This window comes from Cryptomeria japonica, chromosome 10 (assembly GCF_030272615.1).
Source record: "Cryptomeria japonica chromosome 10, Sugi_1.0, whole genome shotgun sequence".
NCBI lineage: Eukaryota > Viridiplantae > Streptophyta > Pinopsida > Cupressales > Cupressaceae > Cryptomeria > Cryptomeria japonica.
In genome coordinates, this window is record NC_081414.1 from 205591856 (window position 1) to 205618009 (window position 26154).

Below are 26154 nucleotides of genomic sequence, written 5' to 3' on the forward strand. Positions count from 1 at the left end.
AAGGTGGGCTGACTAACCTTCCAAAGTCAAACATGACATAAGTCACCAAGCATGGCCCCGTACCTCCCTTGATAGAAATCCTGCCAAAAACACTTAATGCACCCTTGTGGCTCCACAAAAGAAAGTGCACAAGTCACCAAGTTGTTGGAGCATTAAAAGCATTGAGTGTCGATCACGCCATCCGGAAGTGTCGCCAATCGGAAGGAAGCCCAGAGACTTCGAAAGCTCGGACTCCCGAAGTGAGGGAGTCAAGGGAAGGAGCAAGGAACTTCGAAAAGGCTAAGGAAAGAACTTCGGAACCTCGGGGTTCCGAAGTTTCGGGATAGAGAGAGGAAGAGAAGAAAAGGAACCTCGGAACCTCGGGGTTGTAGAGTTCCGAAGGAACTAGGGTAGAGAAGGCAAAAAGGGGAAGGAACTTCGGAACCTCGAGGTTCCAGAGTTCTGGAGAACTGCTCAAAGGAACTACGAAACCTCAGGGTTCCGAAGTTCCGAGGAAGAGAGGGAAAGGGCTAAAGAGAGAAGGGGAACTTCGGAACCTCGAGGTTCCGAAGTTCCGGGCAAGGATAGAAGGAGGCTATGGAGAGGAAGGGAACTTCGGAACCTCGGGGTTCTAGAGTTCCGAAGGAGCTAGGGAGAGAAGGCAAAAAGGGGAAGGAACTTCGGAACCTTGGGGTTCCAGAGAACTGGAGAAAAGCTAAGGGAAGGAAGGGAACTTCGGAACCTCGGGGTTCCGGAGTTTCAGAGAAGGAAAGAAATCGGCTAAGGCAAAGAACTTCGGAACCTCGGGGTTCCGGAGTTCCGGAGAAGAAAAGAAAACGGCTAAGGCAAAGAACTTGGGAACCTCGAGGTTCCGGAGGTCCGGAGAAGAAAAGAAAGTGACTAAGGCAAAGAACTTCGGAACCTCGGGGTTCGGGAGTTCCGGAGAAGAAGAAAAGGAAAAGGAGGAACTTCCTTCGGACAAGGCAACACCTCACACTTCATGATTCTTCTCTCCTTGAACAACTGAGGCCACGCTGGTCCATGGAACATATCTCTGATCGGTTTTCACTGATGGACCAAGGGTGTCATAAAACAACAAAAGAGAGCAACAATTTTTAGATCGAACTTCCAAGCGAATTTACACTATGCATGATCGGACTTTTAAGATGTTTTGCATTGACGCAAGATGGATCGTAGTTTATAATAACTTTGCATTTTGTTGTCACCAAGGTCGAACCTTCATGAGATTTTACATTTTTCAAGTTTTTGCATTTTCGCCATCAAACTTGAATCCCTTAGGCATTTTCTCACCCTAGCCTTGGTGGAGTTTGATGTGAATCAACAATTTTGGCAATGCAAGGTTGGACCTTGTTACAGTTGTGCAATGAGACTGGTCAGGCCTTCTTGAAGATATGCATTCAAAGCGGATCGGAGCTTTTACAAGTTATCCACAAAGTTGATTCGACGTTTTAGGAGTCTTGTAATTTATACACCAAGGTCGGATTTTAAGAAGATTTTGCAATTGTGCAGTATCATGTTGGACCTAGGATGAACTTTGCAATATGCCAAGTCGGAATTCAATCATGTTTTGCAATTCTTATCCCACCTAGGTCGAAGTTTGGATGAGTTTAGTATTCATCCAAGTCGAACTCTTGAGTGATTTGTATTGATTTAAGTCGAACAGTATGAAGGTCGGACTTTTAAGATGTTGTGCATTCTCCCAAGGCAAATCGGAGTTTCAAAATGTTTTGCATTCTTAACACATTTGATAGAAGATGCCCTTAAGAACATTGTCTTGAACCTTGTTAAAATCTTGCACTTGATTAACATTTACCTTAGTACAAAAAATCTTAATGCTCAATCACACAGACAAATGCAAAATTGAAAAGCTCCTTGACAACTTCGACACCACACCGACATATAGCATCTTGACCATTTCACTTGTTATTTCTTGACACTTCTAATGATTGTGCCAACATTGTAGAGAAAGACCAACATGAAAGACTTGCAATTCCTAACGGAATCGCAAGAAAATTTCCACTCCAACATTTGAGATTGTACTTCAACAATTCGTCATTACAGCATTTTTACAACTTTTCTTGAATTTTTGACAATTTTGACAACCTTGACAACTTTGCAATATTGAGCAACTTAGCATCATCGACAACACTTGTATGATTGACATCACACTCCCCCTCAACCCTATCCTGACAAAACTCATCTCTTCTCACAAGCAAAGGCCAAGGACGCTAAAGAAACTACTATCAAGCTAACAAAACACCTAAGCTAAGCAAAAAGTGGGGGTCCCCATTTGCAGTTCGGCGATGTGTGAAAACGTCACAAAATCTAGCATCACCTCGAATAAGCATTCCTGAACATTTCAAAGATAAAGACCCAATCTACACCTAGAACCTCCGGAAAATTCAACCCAACCTATCAAGTAACTAGGAAACATACTCAAAAGGGAAGAAGAATCCCAAATTGGATCAAGGCCCTTCGGCTTTGATTACCCAAGTGTGTGCAAATGTATTCATTCCAACTCACAAGACCACCATGGCCATTAGAATCCACCGTGACAAGCTACGTGAGTAATCCTAACTTCAAAAGCATCCTAGATAGAGCCTCGATGTTAGCGAGTGTCCATAGCCCTAACAAGGTTATCATTGTAATCTCACGAAAATTGCTCCATTGTTAGTCGGGTGTCCATAGCCCCGATGGAGTTATTCACATGTCCCCAAAGCCAAAACTTTGATATTTCATTCTATTCATTTTTTCTTTTCTTGATTTTTTCTCTTTTTGCTTTCTCATTTTTTCTTTCTTTTTTGATATTGATTTCTTTTTCACACATCTTCCACACTTTTGACTCGTAAGCAATAAAGCTTACATGGGTTTGAGGATTACAATGGTGCTGAAGCAGGATTTCAGATTTTTCACTAGCCACAACGTCTCCTAAATAAACCACAATGACTTAGAGCAATTGATTAAGTGTGTAAAAATATAGTAATCGAAAGATATTATCAAAACAAAATAAGTGATTCCCTTTCGAATCAGGTACAAATCCTAAACAAATGATAAAATTGAGAGGAATAACCTCGGATTCTAAAGAGCTTCATGAATAGATATCAAGGAAATGGACCGAACATAAGATAAGAATTATGCCATCACATGAGAAAACAACACAAACACCCTTTCTCACAAATGAAGGCTCCGCATGAGAAAACAACACAAACACCCTTTCTCACAAATGAAGGCTCCCACTCAAGGCACCTAAACGAAGAAAACCGACACTAATGCAAACAAAACTAAAGAAGCTAGACGACTGAAAACCAAACTAAACTACTTGAGCCACCTAAATATCTCGAGCCAAATGACTCAAGGCAAATTGACAACCAGGATCAACCAAAACAACTAAACTAAACACACGAAAGGAAACCTACTCTAAACTAAACTAAACTGTATACAAGACTCCTAGATTGGACACAACTCAAAAGACTAACATATGTACATACTTGACATGATTCCTCAAATTGTACAACAACAGCATTTAAGTCGCATAGTTCGCATTGTAAACCTTGGAGTCATCTCACTTGATCATATTATTTAGCATGTGAGGTTTCTCTGTTCAAGAGAGGATAGAATACCTTGGTATTTTATTCTGTGTTCGAGGTGCATAAAAACACAACAACAACAACTATGAAAGGTAAGTTAAGTTGGCGTGGCCATATCATTGATGCCATAGCATACTAATATCTGAAGCACTCTTGGCTACTACTACACGCTCTTGAACCTGTCCAATATCAACAAGCCAATATGAACCATGATCTTCAATACCAATAGCGATAGTTTTCTTAGATTCCTTTTCAACTATTTAGCATTCATGTTTGCGAAATATGAAATCCAAATTGGGACAATGGCACATAATCTAACTCATTGAGAGCAAAACGAGCTCCATTCTCAACACATAGCAGACATTAAGAAAATAAGATTTGTGCAACAAAAAAATATTTGCACATTTCCTCTGCCAACAACTATGTAGTCCTCACCACCACTAAAGATCATTGAATCTAAACAATTTGTATACTTCATGAACCAATCTTTCCAATGGGTAAAAAGTTGAGATGCTCCGAATTCAATATACCATGCAATAGAATTTTACTGAATTGCTGGTCGTTTGGCAATGAAAGCATAAAAGGTTGACTCCTGCTCAAAATGCTTTGTGACATAAGCATTTTGTGGAGGCCCTTCCTAGTTGGATTATGATCAGCCAACCTCTTTCTGCAATACTTCTTCATTAGAACAAGTTTACCACGATAGTGACATGATACTTTCAGATTCTTTTAAGTATCTCCATTATTCCCTTGACCTTTTTTTTTAGGCCAATGCCTTTGCCCTTGTCCTTGGATGTAAAGGCATGTTCTTCACTGTGTTTCACTACTGCTACCAAACTACTACTTCCATCTGTCTTGCTACAAGAGCTTGTTGCACAAATCTTCAAACTTTAGGTCAACACTAGTAGATGTAATGTTGACTGGCTCAATGAAATGTACAAATTCCCGTGGTAAGTTTTTCAATGTTATGACCACTATATCTATTTCTTCCATCTTCCAACCAATGGTTTGCAGTTGATCGTGAATGTCTTTGATCTTCATCAAATGTTCCTGCAAACACATCTTCTCATCCATCATTATTGAAAGAAAGCATATATTTGAGTAAGGCACTGCCTTTATCTTATGCGGATCTTGCAGGTGCTTCCAAATCTCCGTAAAGGTGATGCCTCTTCAAACCTCCAGAAGCACTCATCTATCACTGATAACTTAATCAACATGACGGCTTCTTGATCACACTCATTAAACTTCTCCTAGCCTTTACTAGCAACGGTTGGACGAGTGTCGTTACCCGAGAGTGATCTTGTTGAGGCAACTATCTCAAAGATCATGAGCATGTGGTGTTTCCAAGTGTCATATTTTTTTGCGAGTGAAGTGTTGGCTGCCTTCCAACATGATGCTGGGTGAAGCCACCCTCCGGCAATTTGTAATTACGGAAAATACAAAAACTCTCTACCATTATAAAAAAAGACCAAACAAAATTTTCAGGAAAAATTTGAAACCCTAGCTACCAAACCTGCTCAAAGTTTCATCTGCAAAAATCAAATCTCGTGTCCTTGCCGTAGTTCTCAAACTGCTCAAAAAAAATTGATGATTTTAGTAAACCTCGATGATGCCAAAGACCCACAATTTTTTTTTTGAATCAATAAAAAAATACTTCTAAAATCATGTTGACTAGTTCAAGAAACAACAAAAATCCCATGATTTTAATGAAAAATATCAAAAAACTGATTAAAAAAAAAACCCATCAGCTATGCCATAAAACCTGCAACAATTATTTTTGTAAGAAATTTGTTGCATTTTTGCAGAGAACAAAGGCGCACAACTTCTACTGGCAAAACAACATGAATTTTACCAAAATAATGCCACAGTTTCTTCAAAAAAATAGCACAATTTTTCAGACCAAAAAATCACGAAATTTCAAAAAAAAATGGCACAATATTGTAGAGAGAAAAGGTGTATTTTTGCAAGAAAATAAAAAATGTGATTTTCCACAAAATGACCCACAATTTTTACAGCAAAAAAAACATACAATTTTTGCTTAGAAAAACACCTGATTTCTACCCTAAATGACAATCTGTATAGTTTCATACAATGTCGTATAAGCAGCCCTTTGGTCTTTCTACATTACGTGTGTGCAAGTAATCACTACCGACAACAATCCCTACAACTCCACACATTCTCAGGATCCCTAAGCTTGACTTGGGCTCTAATACCATATTACAAAAAATGCAAGACACAAAATGATTACCACGATATACGATAATTAACAAAGGAACCAAAGTCTCCTTAAAAAAAGATACAAATAATTTATTCGTAAAGGATAAGATCAGCAACTAGTAAAGCAAAGGATACAGCCTGAGTTGGCCTAGTGGTATAGAATTTGTGCTCTTGAAAGAGAGGTCACGAGTTCAAATCCCACAGGGGGGTGGGGTTTGTACGTCTCATTTGTAGCATAGTTAGGTGCCTCCCACAAGGAGTACGGGGTAGACCCATATTGTTGTAAACCATGTGTAGACCCATATATAAATTGCTGGCATCGTGGACTATAAAAGATCCTTTCCTTTCCTAAAAGAATAAAGAATATTCCTAAAGTCTTTCCTAACAACTTAATTGACCATTATAAACTAAATATTACAATATTACTTCAATAATGACTATTCATGCTTGGTTAGAGTCCTACATGTGCTAGGTTGATACATCTTGGACCTTGCAACTCTCATGGATGGCCTGATTATAGACATTTGTACTTTATGGGGATCAATCCATACATTGTGTTATATGTACCACATTGAGTCTTTGTCGACCCCTTCTCACATTCAAATGACTAAGATGTGTATATTTACACTAGCAAAGATCACTATAGAACTATGTTACGCTGAGTCTTCGGGACGAGGGGACGGGAAAACGGGTTTTTGGGACCGTTTTTTTTTTTCTTTTTTGCTATTTTAGGAGACAGAGGGGATGACAAAGGGGATGATGTCACGATTATATAAAAAAATAGAGAAAATTTCAAATATATAGAGAAATTTCAAATTTCAAATATATTCATATGATAACATTGATAAATGAGTTCAAATTTCTAATATATTCTTGGCAGTATAGGAAAGCATGCAAACAATGGCCATATCTACCTAACATATAATATGGTTGACAGTAGAATGCAACTATTAGTGGAATGTACTTGAGAGTATAAATAATTGTTTGTTTTCCTTGAATGTACTTGAGGGTAAAAATAATTGTTTATTTCCTTGTGGAATGTAATTGACAATATAAATAGTTTATTTTTCTTGTAAAAACCATGGAAAAAATTTAATGAGGACTGTGCAAGAGGTTAGAATGTGCATGAGCTAGATTCTTTGCAAAAGTATTAAAAAAAATATAAACAGTTAGTGCTTAATACAAATAGCTGTGTTTTGAAAATGGGATGCATGCCTTTCCCATTAATTTAGAAATTATTTTGAATTCTCCCAGCCACATAGTGCAATTACTGTTATATTCTCAATATGAAAAAAATTTAAATTCAAATGCTACTATATGCCTGGATATTTGCCCTAAATCTTATTATGAACGTTGTTGCAAAAGAATCCAATTCCACCACTATGTATCTCTAGTGGCATCACTTGCTTTTTCTTGCTTCCTCTCTATCAAATACCCTGCCAACTATTGAATGTAAAATTTTTGAACAATGTCATGCAATCCTCTTAACACTGCCAAATGCCAAAAACTACAAATGAATGAAGATCAAGATATCACAGTTCCAAGGTTTGATTTTTCAATTTGCATGGAGAATAGTCCTTTTTTCTTAGCTGGGCGAGTTTTTTTTTGTTTTAAAATTGAATGAGAACTGGGAAACAGCCACTTGTCCCTAGACGGTCAAGGGATATCTGACATGTCGCCAGCCGTCCTTGGGACGGAGGGCATACCCCCAGGTTTCCTATGCCGTCCCCGCGCTCAGGAAACATTTCGGCATTTTCCTACAAACTGGAAACAGGAAAGAAACGTTACACGCTGTCCCCGGACATGTACCGTCCCCGAAATAGCTCTATTTCACCCAGAAACGCATCCTCAGGTTATATTGCTATAGAATCAATGATGAAGATGCACGTTGTATGGTGATCTCTCAATAAATACCGTAAAGGCATCTTCATTACAGCCTACATGAACATACACAGCCTTCTTTTGTTCCAGATCTCTTTGTTGCTTGGTGTGTTGATGTAAAACTTAATACCTTCATTTCTTCTTTCATATTCAGCAAACTCTACAGAATTTTGCCATTTATTTCTCAATGTTTCCTAAGCATCTAAGGAACACTCATTTTAGTAAATCATTGACTCTATTAGTTTTAATTTTAAACTGTTCCAAACTTCCATCTAAAAAAGGCAATGAAGAAAACTTTCAAAAAGATTTTGCATCCCGTAAGCAAATTTGCACGTTTATCTTCTTGGATTAAAAACAGGCACTCAATAAGTTCCTATCCAATTGTTCCCTCTAATCGACAAGGAATCAGCGGTCAGCTGCATTTATTGTACCAAGCCTTAACAATGCTTGACATTTTTTTTTTTCACCGCCTAAGGAAAACCATCAAATTATTCAAGATGATGCCCAATCTTGTGGCAAACTTCCTAGATCCCTTTCCTTGAAAGGCTGTTATTCAAAAACTGATCTTCCATGCACGGATTAAAATTTCAAATTTCTTGCAGAATCATTACATCTGGCATCTAAGAAATGAGTCTTCCATCTCGGTTTAACATATCGTTTAAAAATGACCACAAGGGTCCTTGACATCTGATGGAAGTAACAATCAAACAGCCTTAATTGCAGACAAATAATTGATGCCTCCATGATCATCTTAGGGAACCTTTCCATTTGTAAGATTTCCAAGTTAAGAATATTAACTACCTCTTTAATCCATCCCCAGGCTTACAATTTTCAAGTTGCTGACAAAGTTTCTGTGTGAGGAAATCGCAACTGTTGGGAGTGTTGGTGTTGGAAATAAGCCACACCCGGACCGACGATGGACTGGTCCAAGAGGGGCCAGTAGCTCAGTGGTAGAGCACTCCAGCAGCGTATGGAAGGTCCTAGGTTCGAGTCCTAGCTGATCCATGTCTCAACATGGTATCAGAGTCAGGTCCAGGCTAGGAGCCCCAAGCACATGAGAGGTGTGGCTTAAGGGGGGTGTTGGTGTTGGAAATAAGCCACACCCGGACCGACGATGAACTGGTTCAAGAGGGGCCAGTAGCTCAGTGGTAGAGCACTCCAGCAGCGTATGGAAGGTCCTAGGTTCAAGTCCTAGCTGGTCCATGTCTCAACAGGGAGAGTTTACAATAGTTGGCAATAAAAAGTTTGGATTCGTGAATAATTTATTTAAGTAATAAACTCAATCAAAATATATGCAGACAAGTTTGTACAGACCTGCATACTGGGATTATGTCCTCCTCAGTGTCACGAGTCCAAAGGGACCATTCAAGCTGAACGGCAGTAATAGGATGCACTGCATGAGCTCTTCTAATGGTGTCAACACTGGCTTCTGACAGTCCAATAAATTTTACTTTTCCCTCTTCCACAAGTTTTTTGAGCTCCCCTATCTAAAATCATCGGCAAGAAAAAGATTGCATTGATTATAAACCAGACAAAACTCACTAATGAATCTGCATATGACAGATGAAGTCTTATTAAGTTAGCACATGCGCACTTGAAACCTTCCCAAAACCTCCAAGGGAAAATAAAAAATATGCTCCAAATTTCAGAATAGATGGAAATTTCAGAAACAAACCTAGCCTTAGACTTAACATTCGTTGCATTTTAGAAAGAACCAATACAAATAGGAACACACTATGCTTACTGTTTCTTCAATAGGAATTGACGTATCTATCTTAGACGGATAATATAGATCTATGTACTCCACATCAAGACGTTTAAGGCTTTCTTCACAACATTTCCCGACATACTCTGGGGAACCCTTGACATCTATCTTACCATCAGCACTAAACACAATACCAAACTTTGTTGCAAGTTGAATTTTGTCACGAGGAAGCTGCTTTAAGGCCTGTGTATCATTTCCTGTGTTAGCTACATTTACTACTGTAGGCCACTAAACCATTTTTGTTCACAGTTAATAAACTGAAAGAAAAAAGCTTGGGAGATATAATCAAAACCAACTACGTTAACTATGAAATAAAACTAGATGTAGTCACCTAAAGACTTTATGAGAACAAAGAATTCAAATGAAAAAGAGTTAAACATATTTTCTATTATTTTATGTGCTTTACAACAATGACAACAAATAATTTGTCGAACATGCAATATAAACGAAGTAGAAGTGAACAAATTTGAATTAACTTGTATAATTTACAGAAAATAAAGCTCAACTACACACATTTGCAATGTAATGTTAAATCTCAACACATGCTACATATTCAGTTTCACTCTTCATCCTTCAAAGACAAAAAAGTCAAAAAAGTATCTGCCCATCATCCGACAGAAAGTCTACCATAAATTAAGTGCCTCATGGCTATTGGGAATGAATCAAATCAGGTGCTTGAAGTTTAAAAGATTTAATACAGAAAAATCAGAGACTTGAGATAAATTAAAAACAAGGAAATAAAGTTTGGAGAATTATTATAAAGACTTAATAATACTCCATCTAGATAGATGCATCCTGATATGTTCTACACACAACAAGAGATTAGGCTGTCGGACTCAACCAAGGCTGCAGATTCTCGTACTCAGATGAGTCCTTGCCTCAATAGTCAATACTATGATCCAACAAATGATTTGGGCTAAGTCTGACAACTGAGACTTGTGAGTCTGACAGCAGGAGTCTGGGCTGTTGGACTCAGCCAAGGCTACAGACTCTGGCACTCAGATCAACGAGTCCTGGCCTAGAGACCCTTGCGAGTTGTAATCATCAATAGTACAGTATATTTGATCGCTTGTAAGGCTGGGGTCTTATGGAAGGTTTAAGCTTCTACTTTTCAGGAATGGGGTCTCATTTTAATCTTCTATTTTCCAGCAATAGGTCGTCTTATGAAGAAAAAAAAATTGCTAAGGGATTATTTGGAATCAATTCCTAGAAAAAAGGAGCTCTTACTTTTTGGAAACGACTAACCCCTAGAATGCACCAGAGTATCATTATCTTTTGTATATTGTAAATTTCAGTCCCTAAAATGCACCAAAGCATCATTATCTTTTGTACATTATAAATACATTATAATAGATGTTTGATGCATTTGAGTGGCTAGATAGTCATTCCCCTACATTTTAGGCTTGCATATTTAAGCTGGTGAAATGGTGAAAATGGTGTAGGGCTAGAAATTGATCTACCAGCTTAAAAATGTTATCTAGCATGTGTCAATCATCTAAGTTTAGATTTCCCTTGAATAAAATTTGAAAGAAAAATATTCTTTTTACTTGATTTTATTCTATATACACTGCAGAGTATAGAAGACTAGCAACTGACAAAGATACTGTGTTCATGAGACTACCAGCTTCCTTAAATCAGAGCTTAGACTTTTAAGTTAAATTGCACTACAAAATCTATAAGATTAACAGCTTTTTCATGAAACCTGAAGACACCTTTAATCACAAATCAGATTAGGGATGGAGAAAATTTCCTTTTAAGGGTGTCTATAAATAATTAACAAATTAGCATTGTTCCTGGAGGACCAGGAGTCAAAACCGGTGGGCTGTTCTTGAATGTGTGTGCAACCAGATTTAGCCCCCACTAATAAGGGCCATGATGACCATAAAGGACACTGATAGCGGCATCGAACACGCCCGTTCTTACAATGTCTTAAATTTAAAGGATACTCCAAAGAAAAAATCAGGAAAGTGTGTATAGCAAACCATTTTAAAACTGAAGCTCACCTTCCCAACAATGATTTCATTGGTAGTGGCGCCATATACATCTGATGTGTCAAAGAAGGTAATGCCTTTCTCGAAAGCATACTTAATCATAAAAATCCCATCTTCTTCGGAGAGAGGTTTATTATATACTCCAGTAAGCCCCATGCATCCATATCCCAACTTAGAAACCTTAACCAAATCCACATTCCAATTTCAATGTTTATCGAAATCTTTCAACCCGAAATTCCACAAGGGTTATACATGGAACAGATAAAATGAAAAAGAAAATGCACACCTGCAAACCTTGGCTGCCCAAATTGGTTCGTGGAATTACTGTTGTTGCCATTGTAGATAAACGGAGATGACTTCGGCAGCTCAATATACAGAAGCCGTGGTTTTTAACAGCCTACTATGTTAGAAACAAGTTGTTGATTGGGTTTAGCGTCTGTCCGTAGTTACGCTCATTCTTCTTATATTGTTTTGACCGGTCGGTAAAAAGCATTAGGAAGCAGCAACCATCATCGTTGCACATAGGTAACTTATGGAGGGTGCTTTTAAAATCATTTTAGCGGTACTTTTTATATAATTTTAGTGGCGCTTTTAAATCATTCTTGGTTCATAGAAGGAATGAATGAATGTTCTTAATCATATCCATGGGGTCAAGTACTCTATGGGATTCACGGTACTCAACAAAGAAAAGTATGCATAGTCCAAAACATCACACCTAATTTTTTTTTTGTTTCTACATTTTGGATCTTTTATTGTGTATCTTGACCAAAAAATCTTTAACTCTTATTATCTTCTCTTTTTCTAAAAGATTATTCAAGTTATTCACGTTTAGTGTCTCAATTTAATTAAACTAGATGTCCTTATACGTTGAACACTTCATGGGGTCAAGCACTCTATGGGATCCAGTGTACCCAACAAAGAAAAGCATGCATAGTCCAAAACATCACACCTAAATCTCTTTTTCTTTCTACATTTTGGATCTTCTATTGTGTATCTTGACCAAAAAATCTTTAACTCTTATTGTCTTCTCTTTTTCTAAAAGATTATTCAAGTTATTCACGTTTAGTGTCTCAATTTAATTAAACTAGATATCCTTATACGTTGAACACTCCATGATGTAATCTCATTCTGTCTCCACCACTTCTTGAATGCAATAACTACACCTTTTGTCTGCCCACTCCTCTTGTAATGCCCCTTGGTGATTCATCCTTTATGAGAGGATGTGATAAATATTTTTGGACTTGTTCATGCTCTTGATGCCTCTTGTTTCATTCTTTATACAAATATTCTCTTTGACATTAGTGGGTTTATTAGGATTAATGCGGATAATGTTATATCTTGGACTATTATGATAATTGAACTTGCATTTGGTGATCCATATACACTTGTTATTCATATATGGATTATATTGCTCATGACGATATGATAGCTTCTTACTAGTGCTAACCCCACTTCATGATTATATTGGATGAGTAGATGATATGGTTGTCCTGATTGTTTGCTATTGTATTTGTGATAGAGACGATGTCATATCACTCATTACGAGCATGATATGATGTTGTGATTATCTTCACTTGCCTGGTTATTTATGATATATGCAATTGTACATATTGTCTTGTGGTTATTGGTGGTTGCATAGTTGTAGGTACTAGACATCGACTCCACCTAGTCTCACAAGTCTAAGCATGTCTTAATCCCAATGGCAAGTTGATCGGAGATGACATGAGTTCCTACTACACACTCTAGGCTTAAGTTGATACCCATGTAAGTTAATATCTTGGCTTGAGTTGATGGTCAACGTCATGTGGTATGTTGTTCAACCCTACGTTGAGTTGAGTTTGTGATTATTTATTAAATTAATAATTAATTGATTCGTATAGTTTATTAAGTATTAAAATAAATTAATGGATGACATTAATATTTAATATTAATGTGTGGTTATTATTATTGAAGAATTATTATTCATTAATGTTTATTTAATGGATTAATATTTTATTGTTGCTTTTATATTATTATTATTATTATATGGTTTAATATTTATTTGAGTATTTATTTGAGCCTTTGATTTATTGGATTTAGTATTTATTTATTTATTTATTGTTGGGTTATTTATTGTTTATTTATTTATTTATTGGTTATTTATTTATTGATTGATGGCTTATTTATTTGTTAATATTTATTTACTCATCCCTTGTTATGATTGGCCATTTTGGGAGTTGTGATTGTGAAGATATTATTATTTAATTGTTTGTTTATTTATTTATGTTATTTTGTGGTTTAACATTTATTGGGCATTTGATTTATTGATTTTGTTTATTAGCCCTTTCTATTTTATTTATCGATTAATGGATTTATTTATTATTTATTACTATTTGTTCTTTTACCCATTTGTTTAATTATTATTTACTCCACCTACCCTATTTTATGATTGGTTGTGAGGTTTGGGTAATTTAAATAATATTATTTTATAATGTTCTACCTCGAATTTGGTATGGTTGGTAGGAAATATTATATTTCCGATTTTTTTGATTGGTTGGAATTTCGCATAGTTTTTTGAATGATTTTTTATAAATTTGGTTTTCTGAGCGTATTCGGGTGTTGGTTGGCTTGCTAGAAAAATTTTGCATTTGTTTGAGGATTTGGATTTTGAGAGCTTGGCTTTGGATTTGGTTGGATTGTGGATTGGATTGGGCTTCTCCAGATTCATTTTCCATAGCTTCAATTTTACCAGGTCGGAGAATTATTTCCTTCAATTGTTTTTAATTTGAAAAGATTGTTTTCATCGCGCCTGTGAAAAGATTGTCTACGAGGAGATATTTGGGAGATTTACCAAATAGTTTGATAAATATAAAATGTGCATATGAAACCTTGGGATAAATATATTTTATATAGTTTTGATTTTTTATGGAAAGCAAGGTTTGATTTTTGTGTTTGTCGTGAATGGCTTGTCTATGTGTTGTCGAGAAGTAATTTTGTGTTGTATTATGTCCATTTGGACATTTCAATGTTGTGTAATTCTTGGAAATTAATTTTTATACTTTGTCATGAATTTTACTTTTGTTTCTGATACTTTCTAGGCATATGCGATAAACAAACAAATGTGGAATAAAATTTAACAAATATGCAACAGAATTTAACAAATGTGCGACAAAATTTATCATATGTGTTATTTCGTGTAAGCGCTAGTCTGGACTATACAAGACTTTATGTATGTGTTATTTTCATGTGTATATGTGCAACAAAATTTGTCATATGTGGGACAGGATTTGTCATATGTGCAACAGAATTTTTCATATGTGCAACAGGATTTGGCATATGTGTTGTTTAAGCCTGTGTATGCACTAGTCTGTTGTCTTTTCATTTTCTTGGTATTTTTTAGCTTTTTGTGTCAATTTTCTAAATTTGTGTTTTACTAAAGAGGATATTTTCGGGATTCTTTGTTATTCCAGAATTGTATTTATGATCAAATGTTGTTTATCGATATGTTGTGATTGAGCAAGATGTATTTGCCTTGCATTGAGTATTTGTGCATTTAAATGGTTCCAACAAGAAGATGTTGTCTTGCTGAGGATGTTTGAATTATTTGTTGGCTAAGCAAGAGGGATCATGCCTTGCTCATGTTTATAGATTTTCTATGAGGCTCTTGGTTATTATATGATTTGTCTTTATGACATATTGGCTATTGTTTCATATTTGTATATGTATATGTGGATGTTATTGTTATGTGGCCTTGATTGAGCCTCCATGTTGTTGTTATTGTATTATTGTTACCCTAAGGTCTTGGAACATGGTTAGGGGGAGTGGCTTTCATGAGTTGGTCAGGGTCACATGAGAGTAGGCCACCAAGAGGTTCCTTGTAAGGATGCTTCTGGGTCTAGACTTCCAGGATCTCATTGAAAGTTTTCTTGTTTAATCAAATGATAACTTTAATAATTAATTAGATGGGTTAGGTATTTAGGATTCATCTAAATAAGATAATAATTTGGTTTTTTGGTGCCCCATCTCATAGCCCTTAAGGAGAGACTTGGGATGAGCTTGCGGAAGTCATAGAGATGGCAAACCAAACTCCCTTGATTCTCACATAGGTGGAGACGGTTTTGCATGTCTATCAAGGGTGTGGATCTACCTTCTTTGTGAGGGTAACATGCGATGACACTCTTCCCTACATGTGTCCTTGTTCCTTATGTCATGATCGTTGATCGGCCTCTAGGATCTTTATGCTTCCGATTTAGCCTTGTGATGTGAATTGGTTTATTGTATAAGTGGTTGCTTGCAGTTATAGTTATTGTTGTGTCTATATCCTTTGGTTGTTAGGTGCCAGCCTAGGTCTAGAGTGTGTGTGTGACCTTGTGTCATCTCCCAGCATGGGAGGTGGTTCCTAATTGGTTCCACATGGTCAGGTGGTTTAATGTCTTCTTCCATTGGGATGTTCTTCGTTGGATGCTCTTGTGCGTAATTGTGGATTCTTTCTCTTCAGTTTATGGATGGATTCATGAAGTAGATTGTTGTATACCTTAAAGAATGTAATTTGATGGTGTATTATGATTCATGTGACATTTATAATAGTAGGATAGGAAATTATGTATCATGAGATAAATGCATTTGTAGATTGGAAAACTGTGTATCTTGATGTAAGAAAATCTTGTACTCATATGTAATGGGGAAATGATGTAGTAGGTTGTGATCATGATTCTTGTGACAGAGTATATATAGTGTTGTAATCCTTGTTGACCCTCTGTTGTATGTTGTTTATTCAATATCTATGCATTTAGCGATTAAGGTTCATGGATGAATAATGATGCTATTTGGATTAGGGATATGTGTACCTTATGTGTTAAATTGGAAATTATGCTTTAGAATTGTGTGGAATCTTCTATTAGAAAATGAGAAACATTTATACTTTAGATTCGATTTTTGGATGTGTATGGATAATTGTTGGTTAGGTGATCATGTAATAGATGAAAGATGATATTGTAATATTGTAAGACTTGATGAATAAATTAGAAAGGTTATTTCTATGATTAATGGTTATAGATCTTGATGGTAAACGAAGCTACTCCCTTAATGCTCTTTTTTTAACGGATGTAATCATGTAAGCGTTTGTGTGGAATTGTAAGGTTAATTCTATTGGAAATGGTATAGATATGTCGTAAGTGAAGTTAGTAATGGATTAATAATGGGATGATAATGTAGTAGTAAATGATATAAATAAGGGGAAAAGAAATATTGAGAATTGGTGCTTTTAAAATGAATCTAAGGGGGAATAAATGGTAATTGGACTATAATGAAATGTATTCATGATATCTTAATTAAATAAACAATTCCGTATGCTTAGGAATGAATGTCAGAGTTAATGAAGTTAATTGGATGTGGTGGTTTTCTATGAAGTTAGTTGCGTTCATATGGTTAGAGTTATGTTAAGTAGTGGCATTGAGATACCCTAGGGAGTGTTAGACAATGAGATGCTATTTATTTCCACTTGCATATTATATTCTTATGATCATGTTTAAGTAGATTGTGTATGGTTAGTGGATGTTTAAATAGATGTAAATTATTATTGAGTTGTAAGTGTTACATTGGTTTAATTTTATTTTATTTTAAATTATCTCTATTTGCGTGTTAGATGATTGTATTTCTTTAGGGTAATTTGGTGAGCATTACACCTCTTTGGGTATCATCCATCTTCTAGTTTCACACCTAAGTTGGCATGAATTAGTTCTTATATGAGTGGTTAACATTTTTGCTTTCCATTTCATTTTCATTCTTATGTAGGTCTTTTATGTATGGTCATATTTAAGATTGAAATGTTTGATATAGTATTCATTTTTCCTCCCAAGCATCCATTTCCATGTGCTTTCTTTGAATTTTCCTTGCACATACTTTTTTATATCCTCATTGTTATTTGGACATTCACTTATGCTAATACTCTACTTATTCTTCCATTTGATGTTTTGTTTCATCCACGTGATCTTCCTCCTATCTAATTTCTTTCTAGTTGTCATTTTTAACAGCGATGAGGTTCCATGTTATCTAATCTTCTTAAATAACTTAATAACCAAAACATAGTTGATGCTTCAACGAGGAAAGCCACAACTTTAACCAAGACAATCTCATATAGAATAGTTGATTTAACTGTGAGGCAATGTGTGGTTTAATGTTTGTATAAGTTCTCTATCTATCTCCACTTTCTTGCTGACGTGTTGCTACCCCATACTTCACATCTATATAGTACCACTAGAACCACTAGAAGCCCAAAACGAGTTTTCTTTGTCTTTCAGTCCCATAGCTCATCTCTTCTACATCTATTTTGCAATCAGTATAAATCTTTCCACCCCCATTGTATTCTTTTTGCTAGATACATGTTTCCCAACTGAATTTGTTGTGGAAATCAAGGCCAAGGTACTTATATTCATTGACCACCTATAAGGGCCTACCTTCAAAAACAAATTCCATATGAACCTTCTTTCTCTTCAAAGTAAAAATGATGACTCTAGTTTTGCTAATGTTCACCTACATCCCTACCTCATGATAAAAAAGCTCTAGAGCTTTTAAGTCTTCCTACAAATTTTGTGAAATAAGATCACCAGCATAAAGAAGCAACTTTATAACATAATTGGTCAAGTAAACCCCCCGACCACCAAACTTGTCTATCCACTCCTCTAATTTGTTAATGTATATCCCAAATAATGTAGGGGATAATGGGCATCCCTGCTTGACACCAATGTCACTTCCAGAACATTTTAAAGATCCTTGTTTGGCTCAAATTTTGGCCTAGACTTGGTCAAATAGTCGATGCACAACAACCCTATATTGTTTTGGAATTTCTAATTCTTTCATTCTACTCTAGGATTTTCTTATAGGTAACGTATCAAAATCTTTCTTGAAGTCAACAAAGTAGCAAAAGATCTCCCCTCCTATTTATCCCAAACCTTCTCAATTAAGTGTCTAAGTGTAATCCAATGGTCGATGGTAGAATGCTTTGGCCTAAAGCTCGCTTGCCCTTTCTCCCTCTTTCTCTCCTTTTCAGCCCAAGCACTAATATGTTTTCTATCATGCTCCCAAAAATTTTACCAAAAAGAGGATTGATCATTATAGTGTGGTAATTTGAAGGGTTGTTCATGTCATCACTTTTGAACAATGGGATGACAATGCTAGTTGTCCAATTTGTCGAAAACCCATTTTGAATGACCCTATTGAATATTCTTTTAATCAGAGACATGAGGGCCTTTAAGCCCGATTTTAAATATTCTACCTGTAGACCATCTATGTCTCGAGCTTTACCCATTGCAAGCTTCTTTATTACATCTTTAATGTTTTTCAAAGAGAAGAGTTTAGTTGTTGAATTGATTATCGAAGGGATGTCTTTATCTTGCACTCTCTCATATACTTGCTTTGCATACTCTAAGCATTCAAGATTTGTGATATTGTTCTCTTTATTCATGTCTTTTGGTTGCAATTCTTTCCAAAAGCCTCTTGGATTGTACCTCCCAAGAGAAATCAACTCCTTTATTGTTTGCAAATAGGCTTCTTTTCTCAGTCTAATCGGCTTTGCATATTTCCTGTTATTACCCAATATTTTGATCGTGCCTTACAATCCTCATCGTATCATGGGTTTGTCGGAAAGATATTTGTGTTGCTTCTAGACCTTTTGCAAGATTTCAGAGCCTTGAGGATAATAGAGGTCAACATGATGTTGCCTATTCTTTTCTCATTTGAATTGGCCATCCCATCGGTTCCCACTTCGTGCAACTATTTTTCGAGTGTTGTTTGAAAGGTTTATTGGTTTTCATGTGTCAAAAGGATTGTACCTTAAGTAGCCTTTTTCTTTTCATTGTGTTGCATCTCATCTTTGTACTAATTATCTTTTTGTATGTTGATCTTTACATGTATTGGATTGTAATCTAATTTCATTTCTATGGGACAATCCTTCACCTCTATCTCTATTAAATTTGTTATGAGTTTCTTTCAGCTTATAACATAGTCAACCATGCATTGACTATTGTAGGTGTGACACGTAATGTTCCCCAAACTTGGCCAGGCTTTTAAACCATTGCATATAATTAGATTGTACAAGCTGCAAACTCCCAACAATCCTGCCCCATATTCTATGGTAGCTCATTTTCCAACTTGTGATACTCTTTCCCACTTTTCGCTCTCTTCCCCTTCCAACCATAAAGAGTTGTCTCATATTCCCTCTTCATTATTGAGGCAAAGAGACCGGTTATTTGCAATTCTAATATTACAGTATCCAATTAAGATGATTTCCCCTTTGTGGTTGTATGTTGATATATCCTTTTTCAAGGTTGCATGGGTCTTCTTTGTCTAATTTCTTATTCTTATAGAATTTTGAAACATTGGGAGCAAAGTAACATGTTGCAAGATATTTTATGAGCTCCTTAACCTCTATTTTTATCCATATGTACTGCTTATTTGGGTCTTCCTTTTCCACTTGTGTGATTTTTTTCCTAAGATTCTCTTACTAAAATTGTTACCCCTCCATAGCCCTTTCCACTTTCGGTTAGCTCATTCCATACTGACATGTTCATGTAACCCTTAGAATTTGAAACCTTGTAGCCCTCATGCTTGTGTGTTTCAAGGAGGACAATTATGTCCATCCCCTCAGTTGTGGGCCCTAACCAACCCGTCTCCTCCAAGGATAACCCCTGCAATTTCAACTTACCATTGAGAAGCATGCTTGAGGGGCTCTGCCTTCCTATTTACTATGTTTTCTTTTGTTGTTGAACTCATCTTTCCCTCTATAGATCTATGCCTCATTACTTGCATTTCTTGCCACCACCACTTTTTCCCATTCCTTTCTTATCTCTTCTAATTATAATGGGGTTAAATCTTCATCTATGTAGAATCGTGTTCCCTTGAGAGACCTTTTGTTCATCATAATTTTGTTCTTGTCCTCTATGTTTTTCAATGTTACCCCTACATTTATATTCCTGTCATCTTGTAACATTACCGATTTTGCTTGATGAATATGCCCTACCAACATCAACGTGTCTGCTAAAAAGTCTTTAATTAACTTATCGGTGTGCTCACCTTCTCCATGTTCTTTCAATCTTAAATATTATTATTTTTGTTGCTCTATCATTTTGATGCTTTTATTCCCCTAATTGCATCTTACTTTGCTTCTTTATGAGTTCTCTTTAACTCTTTGTTGACCCTTTCATTACTTTTGCCCATGATTTTGCCTCTTTCACTTGTTCCTTTAGCTTCACTTCCCTAATATATGTTTGCTATTGTTGATTGAAACTCCTATAGAGGTGAAGTGCCTCTTTCCTCCAAATCTCTGAGAGAGTTTTCATCTTTAACCTACTTTAGTTCCCACTTCATGATCAATATTTCTTGCTCACTTGTTTTCAGATTAGCTTATAGTTTGACTATTTTCACTTTAAATAACCTATTTTCTTGACTGAGTTTATGATTGGTATCCACGATCTCTTGTCATTTGCTATACCTTCAAGTCTCCTCTTTAGCCCCACTAGTTCATCAACATATAGGTATGAAGACCAAGTTGACTTAGGGTTGTATTGGTCCAGCTTGCCTTCACCTTTCACCTTCCCTCTTGCTACTTCATTTCCTCGGTACAATTAAGTTGGTGATTATACAGACATATCCTTTCAACTTGATTTTCAAGATTTTCACGATTTTCTTGTAAATATGTCATTGTTTTTACTTGCTTTTGTTGTGTTTCATGAATGACCGTTATTTGGTTGAAGCTTATTTCCTTTAGAAGGATTGTGATAAATTTATTATGCCTTAGCCATCTTAATCTTCTTGTTATTTTGGTGTGCCTTCGTTGTAGGATCCCATAGTGAAGTAAGTTTGAGGGACCACATGCAGTTGTTGGCAATTGACACTCATCTGGTGGCTTCTAGTGGTTGATTATTGGTTTAGGGTTGTCATTGATGACAACTCTTCATGAGGTTCCCATCCATTAATCACGGATCTTGATTTCTGGAAGAGGATGTTAATCAGTAGCCAGTTAACCGATATTTCAAGTTGAACAAAGCAATTTTGGTTCGGAAGTTTTCCAGTGATTGCAGAGCTATGAATCATGTATGGGATGATTGGGTTGACGTAGAGACATCATTTTATTTTTGTTTTGGTGATCCACATTTATATTTGGCGACCCAATCAAGCCGACATGTGACTACATGTTACATTTGCAGGCCGACTTGATAAATGATCTATTTTGTGATTGCAGATATATAAGACTGGTGTAGATGATCTTTTTGGTGTATGGTATGATTGTATACGAGTGAGTGGTGATCGAGAATCCGTTTTGGTGCAATTTCACGTTCGCATTCTTGATCTGGTAACTGACTAGGACAGTGAACAAGGCAAAGCAGAACAATAGAGGTGATTTAGATAGTGTATTTGGCACTTAAACGGAACTCATCCAAGCATTGTAGATGCTATTTTGGAGTTCATTTGTTGTAATTCATCTTTGTAATTAATCAATAAGGCAATAAGCCTTCTGGGGTTGTAGCCCTCATTGTATTTGAGTAGTGAGCTCTGGGCAGTGTGCCTAATGCCTGTGCATTCCCCATATTGCAATATTGTTTGCTACTGGCCATAGTGGAATAATATTGTGGGTTCAAATCCCACTGTGGTTTTTCCCATTTGGGTTTCCACGTAAAAATCCGATGATATGATTTTGTGGTTGATTTTTTTATGTTCCTGCATTTCAATTTCATGTGTATGCTTCTAGTGGTTTAAAGTTAAGTCTGAAAATTTACTAACCGGTAGATCACTGATTCACCACCCCCCCCCCCTCAGTGATCCCTGATTCCAACAGGAGTATCTTATGAATCAAAATAATAATAAAAAATGTAGTTCAGATTAAAAAATTCATTTTGTTTATGTGGATGCAATCTATTATGTGCATATTGATGATAGGTGGAATGATCAAATTAGTTGTTTGTTTAGATAGGTGATTGATTTGAAGTCAAAACCACCTTCGACGACTCTATGGAAAAAGTGGTACATATTCGTCAAGCTATATAACAAGCAAGAAAAGTGCCACCATAAACATCCACTTCCTCACATTTAACATGTCAACTCTACATCCCTTTCCATTTACTTGTTTCAAATGGTGTCAACTTTTGATGCATTTGACATTGAATGCTACAAAACATCATTTATCTCACTCATTGCAATTTCATAAATGAGATGTTTCTTCTCGATTGTTTATTTCAATAGGGACCAAAACATTTTAATTGGCTCTACTCTATATTCTATAAGATTTTTGTGAAAGAAATGTTCAACAATGGTGGGTTTGTGCTCATTACTTCTCTTCACAATGATGGCGTCTACAAAGATAACTTCATTTAGCTTCAACATTTGCTTCCTTATTTATCATTTGGCTACAACATTTGCTTCCTCATTTATCATTTTTTGTTGTTCCTCTTCATAGTAATGTTTCTACTAAGGTGGGTTTCCCTTTTGCCTACAACATTTGCTTCCTCATTTACCATTTTTTGCAAGTTTCACATAATGGAGTGGTCGTCAATGCTGTGTTGATCAACATTGTTCTTCTAGGTTGTCATGGAGCAATTTTTAACCTAGGTGAGATTTTTCTTTCCTCACTAAGGCAATTAACCATAAGTTTTTTGTTGTGGGTGTTTCTTTCATTTATGGATTTTTAGGTTTTTGTTCATCCCTTCTCTATATTCGTTAATTTTATGGTTATGTTGTTTTGTGGGTTCTTCTTATAATAATTGTTGTTTTATTTTTATATTTTCTTTCGCATTCTATGGTTTGAAGTTGAATGTGTGAAGATTTTTGTTTCTTTAACTATGTATAGAAAAGACTCAAAGGTGTTTTTTGAAGGTGTTTATAAACACAAACATATGTAATATTTATGGAATTCTAGTCTTCTATTAAAGTATCATTGTGACATATCAGTTAAGTTATAAATATGTTTATGGTTATATGAATTCATTATACAAAGGGGTTTTCAATAGAATCAAAAGTACCTTGTAAATATGTAAACATCTGAATTCTAATGTTCTTTAACAGGATTAGACATAAACCTACTCAAAATTCCCACTACTTGGGCTATATCTTCTCTAGTGTCAAACCATTGCATACATCAAACTCCCAATGACACTAGCATAAGGAACCTTAGACATATCCTCATAATCATCATCAAAACTCAAACAAATATCTAAACTCAACTTAGTACCAACTGGAAAAGGAATACTTGTTGGCTTACAACCATGCATATTAAACCTCTGTAAAATAGTATCAACATAACTACTCTAGCTTAACCAAAGCTATATGTGAGCTTGATCTTTGCGAATCTCCATCCCAAGAATATATTTTGCACCCCCCAAGCCTTTCATATCAAATGTGCCAGAAAGTTGAGTCTTGATTTCTCTAATCATCACCTTGTTGTTACCCATAAACAACATGTTGTCAACATACAAGACAATGATTAGTATTTGATCATCAATAACTTTCATATAAACACAATGATCTTCTTCACTCCTCTTATAACCCAACTTTAATTCAAATGTATCAAACTTTTGGTACCACATCCTCGGTGACTGTTTCAAACCATACAAATTTCTCTGTAACCTGCAAATCAATTCTCCTTTCCCTTTCACATATAAATCTCCTCCTAAAGATCTCCATGCAAGAAAGCAATTTTAATATCCATTTGCTCTATGCAAAATCACAAGCAATAGAAATAGACAATAGGAATCTAATAGAAGTCAATTTTGCAACAAGAGAGAAAATTTCACCAAATTAACCATCTCTCTAGGAGTATCCCTTGGCTACCAATCTGGCCTTGTACCGCTCTAACAGTTTGTCTTCTCTAAACTTCTTTTTAAATACCCACTTGCATCCAATGGGCTTCCTTTGGGCAAACTTACAAGATCCCAGGTGTCACAAGTATCTAAGGTCATCATCTCCTCCTTCATGAGATGCATCCAAGAATCACTTTCCTCTGAAGAGAGAGCCTCCCTAAAGGATCTAGGTTCATTGTCGGTAATTAACAAAGCAAATATACAATGGAAATCTAGTCGGCTATACATGTCAACTAGGTTGCGTTGCCTTGTGGACCTCCTCAAGGTAGGAGCAATGAGCTCAACATATTCATCTTCATATGTATGTTCATCCTACATATCATCAGAACTCTTTGAACCCTCTTCTTCGCCATCCTCAAATCCATCTATCGACTCTTCCACATGTGCGTCTTCATGCTTCTCAATTTTTGTTCAAAGTGCACTATCTTTGTCTTCTCCTTTGGTTGTTCTTCACTTGAATAAGCTCTAAATTCCTTGAAAATAACATCTCCAGAAAGAATAATTTTTCAGGTTAGCGGATTCCAAATCTTATAACCTTTTACATTCTCACCATAACCAATGAAGATGCATTTATGAGCTTTTGGATCTAGTTTAGATTGCTTCTCTTGAGGCACATAAACAATAGCCTCACAACCAAAGACCCTTAAGTGTGCAACCAATAGCTTTTACATGTCCACACTTCATAAGAAGTTTTGTCAGTAAGAGCTAAACAAGGATATCTATTAACCAAACAACAAGCAATACTAACAACTTCTACCCAAAAGCATCTATCAACATGATCCTAGCTCTTTCCATTATGGTTTGGTTCATTCTTTCTTTTACCCCATCTTGTTGGGGAGTGTAAGAAGTCATCTTTTGTCAAACAATACTTGCATGCTTACAAAACTCTTCAAATTCCCTTGAACAATATCCATCCTCATTGTCAATCCTCAACACTTTTATCTTATTATCTGATTGTTTTTCCACTAACGCCTTAAATTCCTTAAACTTAGTGACAAAATTCATATTCGGAATGCATAAAATAAATCTAAGTGTATCTCAATAAATCGTCAATGAAGGAAACATAATACCAAGATTTACCCAAAGAAACAACATCCACTAGACCACACATCCGAATGAATAATCTCTAATGATCTCTTTGCCTTATAGATTCCTTTAGGAAATGATGATCTATTTTGTTTACCAAATACACAATGCTCACAGAAATCATTTTTGCCAACAGAATAATCAAAAAGACTATCAACCAACTTTTTTTTTAGAATGGTCCTAAGACGTTTTTCACCAATGTGATCCAATGTCTAGTGCCACATCATACATGTATTTTCATTGCCAGTTACATTGATAGAGTTACAAAAAGTAGAGGCATTAAGCCTAAATAAAGTCCATATTCGCGATCCTTTAGCTATCATCAAACTCCCTCTTACCAACCTACAACCAGACTTGCCAAATGTCCAATACACTCCAGAATCATTCAACTTGGATACAAAAAGAAGATTTCTCACAAGTCCTGAAATATGCAAAAAAACATTATCAATGGTTTCTACTCTTCCATCATATTCTTTGTAAGAGGAAAACCACTCCGTGTGAGGAGTCATGTGGTAGGAGACACCTAAATCAATAAGCCAAACATCATCACTAATAGTGTTTGCAAAAATAAACAAAGCATTAGAATCATCATCGAATGACTTTTCCATAAAGGAGTAAACATTATTTTTCTTAACTCTACATTATTTCTTCACTTGCCCCTCTTTTCCCACAATTCCAACACTTTGCTCTCTCTGCAAGTCTTAAATCATCCTTTAGACTTCTCCCTCTTTTTATCTCGTTATGGTTTGTTTTCTTTGGACCTTCCTTGCACATGCAAGGCATCTTTGGAGACAACGTTC

General features: G+C 35.9%; 1 protein-coding gene across 3 annotated transcripts in view; it reads right to left on the minus strand.

The window, feature by feature from the left end:
- The window catches only part of LOC131031446 (probable aldo-keto reductase 1), a 53718-nt gene extending 41738 nt beyond the window's left edge, over positions 1–11980 (minus strand). The window contains exons 1-3 of one of the 3 annotated variants that reach the window (XM_057962561.2): positions 11728–11976; positions 11454–11621; positions 9430–9633 (exon numbers count right to left, since the gene is read on the minus strand). In XM_057962561.2, coding sequence (XP_057818544.1) covers positions 9430–9633; positions 11454–11621; positions 11728–11778 — 423 coding nt within the window. In that variant the 5' untranslated portion in view covers positions 11779–11976. Of the gene's footprint in view, positions 1–9429; positions 9634–11453; positions 11622–11727 lie in introns of all 3 variants that reach the window. The other 2 variants (XM_057962562.2, XM_057962563.2) reach the window with 2 other exon arrangements.
- Between the last annotated feature and the right edge of the window lie 14174 nt (positions 11981–26154).